A 14,700-nucleotide genomic window follows, 5' to 3' on the forward strand; every position below is an offset into this window, starting at 1 on the left:
CATGATTGAATGATCACCGCCCTTTGTCGCCAATAGATAATATTGGGGGAGTCTTCTCTAATGGCAAAAGCTAATCTTAGACTAAGACTTGGAACATTCTGATGAAGCTTGAATAAAAAGCCAACACTGTCCGATCGACAAAAGTTAAAGGCAGAAGAACCTCAGTGTCATGTTTTCGATAAACAACAGAAGGGCATCGCTGATTAGAGAATTACTGAATCCTCTTCAATGACCTACGAAGAAGTCTTGACATAACTGGTGTTCATATGACGCCATGATATGGCCGATGACCACACTTGGCCAGTCTCTCTTTGTGAAGCAGTCGCAAATCGTACAAAGTAGGTCAGTGCTTACTCATTTCATTTCCGACTAGACCCAAGACTCTTGCACGAACGTACAGAAAAGGCGATGCTCAACATGACCGCATGTCGAAAGCTGTCATGGCAAAACCCAAAAAGACTTTCGAATGTGGCCAAAGCACTTTTTAAGAGACCGTTACTCCATATATTGATCTTATGGGCAGTAAACGAAGTCAGTCACGACACTACTGAGAAATGGTCATTAATTATTTATCCATGATTCAGATTTCCGGGAGGTCGAGAGGTGACGAGATTAGCCATGGATTTTCATGCAGAAATATTTTCCCCTTGACGACAATAAGAAGCAAGATGCGTCAACTGAAACCAGATCTGACCAACACTGACCCTTAATCGGTCGCTGCAGCAACATCTATCCGAAATTGTTGTCCACTTGTGCTTATTTTGCAATGTTTTTTAACTATTGAGAAACCAGGCTATCAGACGATACTGCAAAAATGCGATTATGCCCATTGGAAAAGTGGCAATCTGCACAAATGTCAATTGTATCTGAAGTTTTGACATGCCATCACACTTCGGATTGATGCATACTTCATGTAATGTGATACTGCGTGAAGATGGTCAGCAAGCAGTGAGAAAAGGACATGTTTGTGATCACGGCAGTTTTGAGAAGCCATAACACTTATAACATCGATGAAGCAATACACATGTAACACGATACGGTGTGATGATGGGGCAGAGAAAAAAAGCAGAAATAAGAAACGATATTTGTGATCATTCGAAAGCGGTAATCTGAAGCGTATCCAAGCGTGGACATGCCATACTGAAAGTTGATGCAGTCAGGTGGAGAACAAAAACAGCAGCAATGTGAAAACGACATATTTTGTCATGAAGAAATTTGAGTCTCGGTGGCCAATGAGGATAGGCAATCAATTGAAGGAAAAGTCAAGAGGCAACACGAAATAACGTTGGTGCAATGCATTTCCAAATACAGATGAGTGGCATTCATTTGATACCGTTTTTCCATCTGCAAAACGTTTCAATACGAGTTTGGTGAAATAAGACACAGCAGTGATAAGGTTACCATCACCAATATCGCATTATCACCAACAATTCGTGACACGAAAATTGCACGAGCTTTGCAACATGACTAAAGATTTAGAGTTTTCGCTCATTTTGATGTAGAAATCATAAAATCGCTCAACAGGTTGGTGATATCATGATATGGTGTATCGGATCGTGCGACGATTTCCCTAAGGGACTTCTCACACCTGGGCCGCAGCAGCGGGGGAACCAAGTGACCGTCAACCACTCTAACAGTGCCCGATAGATCATGATCAATCGGCTAGAGCTTGTTTGCAGTGTATCACACAGGGAGATAGAAAGAGACGAAAGACGACACGCAGAGATCGACCAGTAGGGTCCAGGGCCTCAAGTCATGGCAGGGGAGTCCGCGAACTTCACTGCCCAACTGAGGAGGACCGCCCGGGAACTTGAATTATCCACCTATTTTCGTCCCCAGCGAGAATAGCGCACTCTGGGTTTGAGATGTTCCCCCTGGGTGTCGGACAACTGTGGTGAAGCACCCTTTGTGACGCAGGCGGTCGCCCCCTGTGGGCGACCTGAATCACCTAACTGGATGATGTGGTCATCACCAAACTCACACCTGTTTTTGTCACAATGAGTTTGTGAAAATTGAGCGCGGTTTCCACGAGAAATGGTCAGTTTGATAACCCGTGGCAATGGATTTATAAAAGAAAGTAAAAGATTTATTTAGGTCCTTTATCCCAGTACCACCTGTGCCAAAAGTGTTACCACGTTTAAACGGTAACCACATTCAGTAAAACAACATCCTTTAGTAGATAGTTAAGTTTAGAAGCGGGAGATTCACTAAGCAAGTTTGGTACAATAACAACTTAACCGTTATAACAGGACAGTTATGTTTAGAAACAAGGGGTAAGTTTAAGATATGATAGTTTTGGAATCTAAATGGAGAAGGTTGGTAAGCTCAACCTCTCCTGCCAAGCTTGCAACTTTCAAGAGGGTAGTGGAATCGCAGCAGATGAATCGAAGTAGCTTTCGAAATGAATACGAATCGACAAAGCCAAGGCAGGATCCTCGTGAATGGGTAGGTCGTGGTAAGCAAATGACTGGAACCTTGGCTATTTTTTTAAACAGTAAAGCTAATCAAAACATCAAACTAACTAGGGGAGCAGAAGCGACGTCTCGGAAGAGGATAAACCTCAACAGTTGGTCAGGATCAATAGAAGCCCCGGTCTAGTAGCTGCGCATCGCGTGCGCGAACTCTGTCCAAATTAGATCAAGAAAACAGAAATCATCACGCGAATGCAATGACAAAATATTCAAAGAACGCCATAAAAAGACGGGGGTAAAAAGCAGAAAATGTAATCACGGCGTGGGTCTTACCACGACAAAACGGCGTCACAATTTGAGAGATTTTTGTAAGCTTTTATCCGCGTTACATCGGCCGAATATCTATTTGATTAGGGGTGGTTCCGCACTTTATTGTAAATCGCCTGGAAAATGACACATGTTCCTTTTATTATTTTACGAAAACCGGGTCCATGATAAGATGGATGTGTCTTCCAGCTTACCCAAGTAGATTCGGGATTTGCTTATGAAGCTCGATGTTAGTGCATTCAATCATTCAGTTCATAGAATAACAAGGCTACGGAAAAACTGGGGGAAATAAGGACTTTGGCGTAAACCGCATTTTTAAATATCAAGTAGATTTCGTCCAACCATGCAACGGTTGCTTTACGTGACCAAGATGCACGGCCAAATCAAATTTCAAAATCTATTGACATAAAAAGTTATAGTCTGTGAGACTGTGCAGAGTAACTCTTCAACAGATCATAAAACACACCACCCGTATTTCACTAAATCAATGGAAAACTTGTGTTAATCCATTGCGCCACCCAGTCTCATTCTGCATGCACAAGGGCAGTAAATATTGTCAGAAATTTACAAAACAAACACAGTCATTGAATTACACCAAAGGAAACGGCTGACAGAGATTCTCAGCAAATACACCTAACAGGAGGTGAATGTGCTGAGGTCCTAAATTTGGCACGAATTGAGGAGTTGTTCTTCTAAATAGTTTGTTTAAGGTCCATAAGTCATGACCGGGATTAAACTAACAGTTACAGTTGTAGATTGAAGGCAAAGAGCAGAATTCGATAACTAACATCAAATCTGTGAAAAGAAGCAGAGAGACAGTTGATGCGCCCGCTGTGAGATTGGCAACAATCGAACAGCCCTTCATCACCTGGTCATGTTCTTACCCTGGGTAAATATTTTCACATCTCCGATGCAAAAAGCAAAGATATCATTCTAATAATCCCATATTTTTGCCGCAGTTTGTTTAGGACATCCGTAAATCACTCTGCTCAAATACCGGGTGTTTACCCTTGATTTGCCTGTCTACGCACGTCAGAAAGTGTCTCCGATGCATTTTTTTGTCGATTTCATATCAGGCGCTTGGTGTTCTTTGTATCAGGTCATTTTGCCTCCAATTCGACGTGCGAGTGTTGAAAGAAAGCTACTCGGAAATGTAGGGCCGGACAACTCCGGTATTATCAAACCAAAAACAGCCCTGAAGATTTCCCACATTCATTCGCAAAATACAGAATGATTCTGTAAAATCAAATGTTCCGATATGATGGCTTTCATACAAAAGCAGAAAATACGGCCGACAAAAAAAGGTACTTGTATGTGTATTTTTAAAAAGGGCCTGTCCGGGAGTTGAACCCGGGACCTCTCGCACCCTAAGCGAGAATCATGCCACTAGACCAACAGGCCAACCGTTCAAGACAGCGCCACGAGCTCATGTCACCAAAGTTTGTATCGATCCTTTGTGTCGATCACTTGTTAATCACGACTAATAGGTCCAAACCACACTGTTGGCAAGAAACAAAAAGAACTTCTCCTCTAATACTAACAGCATGATGATATTTTTCAGACAGATATATATGAATATTGGGAGGACGCTCAAGGGGCCAAGTATCGTCTGCAACAATAACAGTTGACTTGGGTCGCTAGGGGGTGATAGTTAGTCAACCTCCCTATTCAAGAAGAGACACTCAACACGATGTGATCAGAAATACGTTGGTTCACAGAGACAATCTGGGACCGAAAGAAGTCGAAAATGCTCTCGCTAATAGCAACTAATCCCTCTTGATCGTGCGAAAGAGCTAATGAGTCGTCTGCCCATCTCAGAGGACAATCAGCAGACGGATGAGTCTTTTTATCGACCGTGCCGCACTAATTGTCATTTATCCAGCAAAAATCCTCACGAGAACGTTTCTTCTATTCTGTTGACTTTATTTGGCAGACGGTTATCAATGGGTGAAGACCAACCAATCTTCATCCCCGCAGCTCGAGATCGCCCGTTTCTCATTTGAACGACTCCTAGAGGACTCGCCAAGCCTTTGAGTTTTCAGTCTAATATTCTCCTCTATACAAGTAAAGCCAATATTGAGAAATACCGGATTAATTCTGCTAATCTCTCCGGGATAAGGCTATACATCTTTTAGACGAAAAGCAGCCAAACTTGTCCATCTTTGACAAAAGAAACTGAATAAAAGAGATACAGTATGACGCATGAACGCCGAGTCAAGAACTCCGCAATCCCAAGTCCATCCTTGGAGAAATTCGAATTTTGTTACGAAATCTGTCACTCAGTCAGGTCTTTTTTGATGAAATGAGATCTTGCTGTGGATACATTCGTCCAGAAATAGATAGTCAATTCCATGTCGGACAACAATAAGACCAATAAGTATAACATCGTCGTCAGGACCGATGTATTAATCAACCCAATTGGTTCTTTTAGCAAGTTTTGCAGCAGTAATCGCAGGCGATAACCTATTCAAATTCAAAGCCGTATCTACAAGGATTTCAGAGAACTACCAGTTATCGATGCAAAAATAAAGGCTCCAGTTCCTGATAAGAAAATGGGACAGTCAGAATGAACGGTCCCCCGGGATGGGGCATAAGAATGCCAATATGACACAAGTTTTTAATCGGTGAAAGATGCCAAAATATAAAAGTCGAATTATCAAGAGTCTGAACAGGATCGCCAATGATCTTAGGCCTATACGTCTGATATTGGTCAACTCCAAAAAACTCGCGATTACACAACATTCGATTATATCAGGTGTGAGGTCGAGCAGCACATTCCAGGCTCATCATAATTTCCGCATCTGTATCACGACACATCATGATAAAACACTCGTCAACATCTCCAACCGTAAACAATGATCCCAAACAAAATCGGAAAACACTGCCAACATTCCTTGTCATTGTCAAAGCCCTGACGAACTGTCTTGTGGGTGTCATCTTACCCATCCTTCATGCCACTTGACAAGCCAAAATGAGAAGCGTTTTTACACGCCAGCGTAAACTTACACCATTTCAAGCGGGTTCGGTCCTCAAGTGTTCGTTTTGGATGTCCACGGACCAGCCCACCGAAGGAGAGGATCACACCTGAACGTTCCATTCACTGACGACATCTTCACACCGTCTTGACCACAAGTGTCTTCGACATGCCTAATTTGGAACCACTTGCCATTATCGTCAAATAGTTCATTTTAGAACTACAACTAAAGTTATTTTTTTCCTTGTGATTGTTTCTGTACGGTGTTGTGTTTTGAGTGGTTGGACGCTATGTGAGGTCGACCTCGTTATACGCCCAGCTGCAATCCCGCGGATTCATCCATGTCTGTCTAAAAATGATAGACTAATGGGTTAGAATATAATTGGTTGATCTATCATGAATTATATGGCAAACGGGAAACGAAAAAACAACAATTCGGTTAGTTGATACAATGCATTAGACTTCTCGAATATATAGACCACTGAGGTTGACAAGGAGACGGGACACTGTCGGATTTACGGTAGAGCCTCATAAACAAACAATCTGTCAGACTGATCCACATCACCACCTTCACGGACTGGACCAATGTTATTCCATCAGGTTTTGGTACACAACCCCAACAGTTCCATTTTTAGACAAACAACACTACAGATATCGACTAAAAACTCGAGATGAACGCATCTGCCAGAGGTTAATATTTAAACAAGGAAAACAATGGTTTTGAAAACGATGAAACTCCCAAGATGCGCACTCGGCAGTGTTTATTTTTCCATCTCTGAAAGCGACTACCCACGGTATCTAGTTGTGTGGTATCTTCTTCCTATTTACTTACAAAAAAGAACTATAAGAATTCCTGTCTATGACGCCAGGCAAATATACCAAACGGGCGTTATGAGGTTATTCATTCTGCGTTTTCTGGTCCTTTGGTTGAGGAGGAATATTAAAGCAAGCCAATTAACACAGAAACTAGACGTATTTGTATCCTCTGCCTTAAGTTCGGAGCAGCAAGAACTCTGCTGAAATGGGGTGAATCTCAAGCCCAGCAGTGATGTTTGATAGACCAGACTGTTGTCGGATGAAAGGTTGACTGACTTACTGGAAACATCTAAATGCAAATAACCGTTGTAACATCTGCGGCCGTTCCCAATATTTCAGCGTTTCCATATAAGAGATAGCGAGAGAGATCATCAATTATATCACGTACATGAATATCAATAAGGGAAAACACCGAAAAACGTGTCAATCTTTCATTCAGCGTTCCCGATTATTGAGGGCTCTGACGCATTGAACAAAAGTCAATGATAAATGTGGTGAAAATAACAAAATTGTAATCAACATGCATAACAGTAGGAAGGATTTGCATGCAGGAAACCATCATCAGATGTCGGAAACAAAAAAAGACTAGTAAAATAAAGCAATTAAAGGGACATTATCAGGGGTAATCGAAAAAGCTGGATCAGTGGACTGTTAGATTTACTGGATTGTGACTCATAGATCACCACCGCCTGAATCAATTGCCAAATTCCTAAATCCCTAACTTTTCCCACTATGTGCTTAAAGTGCACACACTGGCACTGCCGTTATGGATTCCTCTGTCTCAGACTCTTCACCAGGGAAATCGCTGGGCTATAACCCGCGATGCTACATCAACATGAACTACAAAGCTGACAGAAAGTTGCTTCCGAAGTCAATGCGTGAATGAATGATTATGTAGGCCTACTTTAGTCGGGGTATTTGATTCGACAGTTGTGATAATGACAGCATGAGGCTGGGAATTGCAACAGGCACGGTAGGCCTACCGGTATAATGCTACATACAGTGCATCATGCAGTGCCAGCTACATCAGCTGCGGCTGCGCATAAAAACATAGGCCCACATTGTACACTTTTGACATGTTTGAATGCATCAGTGCAAGTCGTTAGTTTTGTATCGACGAGGAACCAATCTATATACAGATGAATATCATATCCCATTTTCCTAACAATCCCCAATCCAGGTGGTGGTGATCCTTGAGTCACAATCCAGTGAATCTAGCAGTCCAGTGATCCAGCTTTTTCGAATACCCCATAATCAGGCTAATAAAATTCGGCAACAGGCAAGTTTACCTACACTGTCCCTTTAAAGGTGGACTACGGGAAGAGCTTGGCATGCAAGGGTTCCAATTCTTGATCTCAAGGTGACAAAGCTGAACAGTTATAGGATACAGATTTGGTTAGACTCTAGTGATAAATATATTTTGAAGCCTCCTTCAAGCACGAATATTGTGCTGTGAATGTATAGTGAGATTTATAGTAAATGAGTAGAGACAACTATCAGTGACTTCGTTAAACTTTATCTGGCCAACCCAACTTCTGCTTGTAATTTTTTCTTCAGGGAAACCTCAAAAATGTTAAAACAATCAAAGCGGTGATTAACAAATATAAATAAACCAGCAGTAACGAAAGTTATGTCATATACTTTTACGTCTTCAACCAAATTGTCTGAAATGAAAACGATGGAATGAGTATAAAGATGACGAATCAAATTGAGCATGATGTAAGACACTTTTGGGGCAAAGACTGACATAACATTACTCTCTCAAAATGATGAAAAACATGATAACCCTATGGTTTAGGCCTTATAACAGGGATGATGATGGAATAAGCTCTTCGCCAGGTACTCATTTGAGTGATGGACAGTGACACGTGTCTAAAAAATTAAGAGCTTTACTATGTAAAGAGAGTTGCACTGACTACAAAGACAACATTTTCATGATACCTGTGTTTATTTGCTTTGGCCTGGGGGGTTGTGCATACCTTCGGTGCCATATGGTTAAACCATTACTATCTCTGAGTTCCGCTCATCTTGATGATCCTGATGAAGTTTACCATGAACAGACCATAACTTTTTCATTGTTTGTTTTACAAAAATATTTGTGGGACACTTCTTCATACCTCAAAATGAAGACTATCGAGGTTCGGTCTTAACACACTCCCTTTATTATTGAATGGTCCTTTTGGGGATGCCAGAAATGATTAACAGGATTTGGGATGGAGGAAAAAATCATTTGGTTAGTCTTAACACACTATCTTCATCAAAAACTATTTTTTAAGCCACTTCTTCTTTTGAGTGACTGTGATAAGGTGCGTGAATGTGCTATACATAGGCCTAAAGGATGACAACTGGAACCTAACCATGCATGTAAAAATCTTTTAGGCAGTTGTAGTTGGTAGGGGCTGCTGACAACTAGCAATACCTGCAGTAAGATTAAAAAACATCTCAATGATTCACTGAGGGTAAAATGATGGTACCAGAGAGATATTACTACTAATTTATCATTGCTCTGGTAGCAGTGAACCTAGACTGTGAAACTCTAAGGCCTAGGAAGTGAACAGAAGGCACAGTTTCTTCGAACATTGCCCAAGGATATCTTGTTTATTTACTTATCTTGATTGGATACAAGAAAACGATGTTAAAAGGTGTTAAAAACCTGTGGGAGATCCAGGTGGGACGTCTGCTTGTTTCCTGTCAAGAGGAGCACTGCTTCCATCATGACCAGCTGTTCCTGGCACGTTTCTTAAAAACTGTCATGGCAACACAGGTGCTATGCTTTCAAAACGTCTTGCCCTTCATATTCAATATATTACACAGACCTACCATGTAAACTGTATCTGGAGAGTGTGAAGCAACTCAAAAGAGCAATTATAGAACAGTTACATAAACCAGATCATTCGTTCCTACTTCATTTTGGTTTCATTTCTTTATTTCTTGTTTAAGAGAATGCCAACCAGATCAGGCAGTCCTGCAAAATACCAGGTAAGTTAGTAGCAGAAAGTAGGGAGTAGGCGGGACATGCAATGAAAGTCAGGATGAGACAGTAATGGGAGTCTCTCATGACAGTTCTTCATGACAGGCATACGAGGAAAAGTTTACAGCTTGAAATGAGTCATTACCTTTAATCTGTAGATATTGATGGTATTCCCATCAGAGTCTTGTAACTCCTTTTCCCACAGGAGATTCTGTAGAAACATATCAAGCTTGTCTGGGTCCACATCACCTTCTGTTTCTAATGTTATTGTAGAGACTGTCTGAATAAAAAGAAGATCATGGTGTGATGACACACTGGGATGATTAGAATAAGACATATGTCCATGTTTCAATCAAGTGATTGAGAAACAACAAATATCACAAGATTTAAGGAGGGACTAACCCTACAGCACCAAAAGGGTATGGAACAGGAAGGCCTATAACTTGAGTATTAGTAAGAGCTTGACAGATCCCACTAAGAGTCAGGGATTGATCCAAGGCCTAAGGGCTGGGGAGGAGGGGGAGGGCAGCAGGTGAGCACCTCCCTCTAACTTAAGAAAAAATCACTGAAACTAAGGAGGGTTTTGAGTGTGAATAGCCAGGGCGCCCCCTCTTTCTCCGAATCCTGGAACCGCGGCCTGGGTGTAGACACGGATGTTTAGTTTGTGGGTCCATGGTGTCGACAAGAACACTCCCAGTGGATGACTAAAGAAGCAACTGTACATATCCAGGAAACCAAGTCAGCCTGAATCATGCTACTTTTACCACACAGTTGTTTTACTCATCAAAGCAGTTTGTTTAGCAAAAGCAGATGGGAGCAATTTCTCGAGTTTCATGGTCATAAATCGCCTTACTTACACTCATTACTGAGCAAATAGCTTTAACGAGGCAACTTCAACTTAAATTCTTGTTTCCCGTTACAACTACATGTATCACCAAACTAATGATGCTTTTAGAGGAACATATTGAAGGATTGGCAAGGGATGAGAGCAATGGAGTACAGAGAAGTTGACAATGTAGCAGCTTCTCCACTAATGAGGAGATTTCCACATTGAAGATATCCGGGTCACAGTGCCAAAAATCTATATAAAATATTCCCTCGGTTTAAAAAAGGACATAATGCAGGCACATATGCTGGCCTCCGGAAATCTTCTAGAAAATTCTCATTTGAAAAATGTCAAATTTCGGTGTAAACCAACAATTTGTTTCACCTCGCCACGTTAATAAATTGCAGAAGGGAAACATTTGTCAAACTTTTCACACCCATCTCACAGCTAAACAAAACATTGAGTCAAGATCAGTAAACTTCACCACATTTGTTTACAGTTGGAAAGGAAATGTTGCAGAAGGTAAAAGCAGATATTTGTGTCTTAATTTGACAGGGTCGGGTATGATAAATCATTTGTTGCTTATATACTTATCTGCAGCTGGTGGGAGGTAAACAGTCTTAGTATTTTTTCAATGTTTTTGCCCAATTTGTCACCAGTTTTCATAATTGATTCCATCAGTGATTTTTTTCCTGTCAGAAAGTCACTGGGTAATAACTCACACTACATACTATCATTTAGAACAAGGTTACCATCTCAAGTTATATTTCATTAACATTTGGATATATAGGCAATATTTCTGAATGGTTCATTTGCATTTTGGTTCATCTTAACAAAATTTGGGCGTTACTATGACAAAAATACCATTGCATACAAATGTACCTACAACTTTCTATTTGAAATCTACATAGGGTATGTGTCAACTTCAGGTAAAATGAACAAGGCAGCATGTGGGTCTGATCAGCGCTCGCCACATGGTGAAGAAGAACATGACATGAGGATTGTAACCCAAGTTATTGGTTCGTAATTGACTGTGTAGCGAGGTCAGGTGTTTGAAGTGGGTTATCATTACAGTTTCCCATAAATTCTGTCATCTTTGGCTAAATTTTGTGTGCTTTTCCAGTGTATCCTTAACTGGACCATATGTTTGGTTTCATCAGCATTGGCTGTTCTGACAGCTGTATCAGTAATCAATGAGGATACTTCTGAATATCTTTCAGGCCAATCTTATCCACATTTCCTAATCGCACCAAACAGTGAAGTACAAAGTGTGGAACGAAATCCTACAACTGGCAAAGGCATAGGCAGAGGCAAAGGCACTGGCAACTGGTGCTCCACATGATAATTTACAAAAGGGTGTATCCAGGAATTCAAGTTTTTTTTATGGTATTTGGTCAAATAACTTTGTTTCTCGAATATGAAAGAGTCTAAGTTTTCCTTTTTCCCCCAACAAAACAACCTCACAACTACCTCTCAAGTAGATGGTAGAAAATTTGAAATATTCCAAGTCATGGAATCAATTTGTAAAAGAAATATTTATTTATTTTACTTTGATAGAATAGGCCAATGCAGCCAACCTCCCAGAGGCAAAAAAGTGATGTTGAAGTATTTGAAAGATAAGTTCAGACCAATGAGGTTGAACATGTGTTCGCCCTCAAGTTTGGGATTCTTTACAGCTGGTGCTGAGGCTCAGGTTTGGCATGCTAATTTAGACCGGATCTTTCAGATGGTGGCCAGAGGTAGGAATATCATCAAGGGTGGGTCCAGGCATTTGAAAGAGGGGGCACCAAAGGTACTGCATGAAGAAAAACCTAAATCCCTTTTAAAGACAGGGGGAAGGGGCAGATGGTTAGTAGAAGTATCAAAAGGCCTGGTGAAAGGGAAGCAGATGACCAGCAAGATGACTAACTACTGTCTCTTTTAATTCTAACTCACCAAAATTTACATCAGCAAACCAGTTCCCTTAAAGTTGCCATTACTAAAAGAACGTCATGCGTCACCACAGAGCATGTTTGCATTTCTCAAATTTGTCAAAATACCACACAACAAAGCCTCCAGTCTTAAAACGGTTAACCATAACATATTAGTCTTTCGAAACATAACATTTTCCATATGACACCATGCCCCATGACAGCTGGGTTGACATGTCATGATCAAACCAACATAAACTTGACTAATAGTTAACACATTGAGTTTAGTGGCCCACACAGCATGCCCAGATGGTTGTCCTCATTGCCTACACCTGGTCACTATCTTGAAAAATCTCGATACATAACACATCTGGTTCTAGTTGTCATACTCTACATTTCTGAACAAGCGAATGAATATCATTTACTACTGTGTTACTAGGTACATTGTATACTAGTTTCAAGAATTTTTCTGTAGAACAGTCCAGAGTTTTTTAGGAAATAGTAGGAGCCTATCTGATAGAGGTAGAGAGAAACCCAATGTATGTTTTTTTAAAATACCTCCACAGCACTTCCCATCGGATAAACTTCTGGACAAGTGCATGAATATCATACCATTTACTACTGTGTTAATAGGTGCATTCATCAAGAAATAATAAAAAGTCTTGGTACAAGACTCAAAGTAAATTTAAACTATGCCAACTGCATTTACCAATGAACACACATCTATTCTATTCAGTGCGAAATTAACATATATTTGTACAGTTGTAAATGCTTCAGGTTTCTGAGAATCACTGATGAGATGGACCAATCCTAGAGAATTTGCTGTATATGTGTTTAATTACTAACAAGTGTTAAAACTTTAGGCCCGATATGTTTGTAAACAGAAAACTAAACTGCTCGAGAAGACAGGAGATAGGCTTAGTCCTTTAGGCTGTTTAAATAATACAATTTCTAATGATGTTCTTAGATTTTACCACACTCAAACTCAGATAATGATGCAAAATCGACAATTTGGCCAAGAAACTGTGTACACAGCTTAAAAATTAGTTATGAGGAAGTATTTACATCCTAACTTAGCAACTTTATGTAGTATTTGCGGACATTTTCAACAGATCTTTCAGCAGTGTCATCAATTTTCTTAAGTTGTTGCACCTGTTGTGAGGACCTGGTGAACAAAGATGGACTATTTAGCTTCAGAGGATGGATCTGGTTAATTGTGTTGCCATGCTGTCATCCTCAAAGGTGTCTGTCTCATGTGAGAGTTGCGGATTTGTTTACTAACCAATGGTATGCTTGAAACTCACGTCATACCAATGGATGGAAATTTGTCAAGCCCTGTTCTTCATATAAAGTTAATAAATGGCACTCAGCTGTTTAATTAGGAATATACTCATTTTGGACACTGTTTGACGAGAAATGTACTCATTTCTGAAGTACCATCCATCTCAGTATTTATCACACCTGCTCAAAGACGAAACAGAGCTGCTGGCAAATATGGATACAAAACTTACCTTATCAATGTGACTACCTTCTGCTTTTGATTCAACAAATGATGGCACTCTTACTATTTCATCATTGCTGAAGTTATGAAAAAGGTTTTCATTATCTTTATTTGTTGTAACAACAAAACGGAGACAAATCCCATTCCAAACATAAGGAATTTATTGTATTCCTTTGTAAACGATCTGATTTCTCTTGAAACCAATAACTAATCAGGTTCATCAGAAATATCTTTTGACTGGTTTAATTTCTAAAAATATTGAGTTGAGAGAGGATGCAAGCTCCAAGATTGCTCCTTTGCGGTTTATACAATATTTTTGTGATTGGTATTGCAGGAGGAAACCGGGCACCCAGAGGGACAACTATCATTCATTAGCGCAATAAACTTCTCATCCAATCCAACAAACAATGGATTCTGAATCCTCACCTTTCTTTAACAGTACCAGCAGCGTAAGCATTGAGGTCCAAAATTCTATCCAAATCAACCCTGAAAATGGAAACACAAATTTGAATAGACACATTTTTAAGGATATATTGATATAGGGGTATAGGACATGCCATGACTGAATTTTCTAGGGAGGTTTACTGATAGGATTGCAATGAAAAGGACTGTACTTCAACTGTATCATTGATGTGCACCCTCATAATAATTTGACAGATTTGTTTGCTTTGCGTACATTGACAAGGAGGTGGCAGCATCTTCGAGACATGCAAGAAAGTATCTTATTCATTTGCATCTGGTTAACAAGATGGCAGCACCTCCTGATAAGCTTCAGCGCGACAATAGGATTGACGATAACCCCATTTCAATAGACTACTTTACTGAATCATCATACGTACTTTGATTTTTCTGTCTTGATAAGAATTGCAGCACTATTGATTGATCTGAAATAAGACATCTTGTGGAGTAATAAAGATCATAAGATGAAAATATGTATTGAACAAACTAACTTGTGCAGGGTGTG

The 14,700-nt window shown here is 40.2% G+C and overlaps 1 protein-coding gene and 1 non-coding gene across 4 annotated transcripts in view; both read right to left on the minus strand.

The window, feature by feature from the left end:
- Nucleotides 1–14,700, minus strand: part of LOC135485861 (zinc-regulated GTPase metalloprotein activator 1-like) — a 109,997-nt gene that overhangs the window by 24,663 nt on the left and 70,634 nt on the right. For all 3 annotated transcript variants that reach the window (XM_064768195.1, XM_064768194.1, XM_064768193.1), the window contains exons 8-11: nt 14,576–14,620; nt 14,163–14,222; nt 13,747–13,813; nt 9,645–9,779 (exon numbers count right to left, since the gene is read on the minus strand). In XM_064768195.1, coding sequence (XP_064624265.1) covers nt 9,645–9,779; nt 13,747–13,813; nt 14,163–14,222; nt 14,576–14,620 — 307 coding nt within the window. The remainder of the gene's footprint in view (nt 1–9,644; nt 9,780–13,746; nt 13,814–14,162; nt 14,223–14,575; nt 14,621–14,700) is intronic.
- Nucleotides 4,068–4,139, minus strand: Trnap-agg (transfer RNA proline (anticodon AGG)). Its single transcript has one exon. It is a non-coding gene; the product is annotated as a tRNA-Pro (tRNA).

Source organism: Lineus longissimus, chromosome 4 (genome assembly GCF_910592395.1).
Source record: "Lineus longissimus chromosome 4, tnLinLong1.2, whole genome shotgun sequence".
In the NCBI taxonomy this organism is placed as follows: Eukaryota; Metazoa; Nemertea; class Pilidiophora; order Heteronemertea; family Lineidae; genus Lineus; species Lineus longissimus.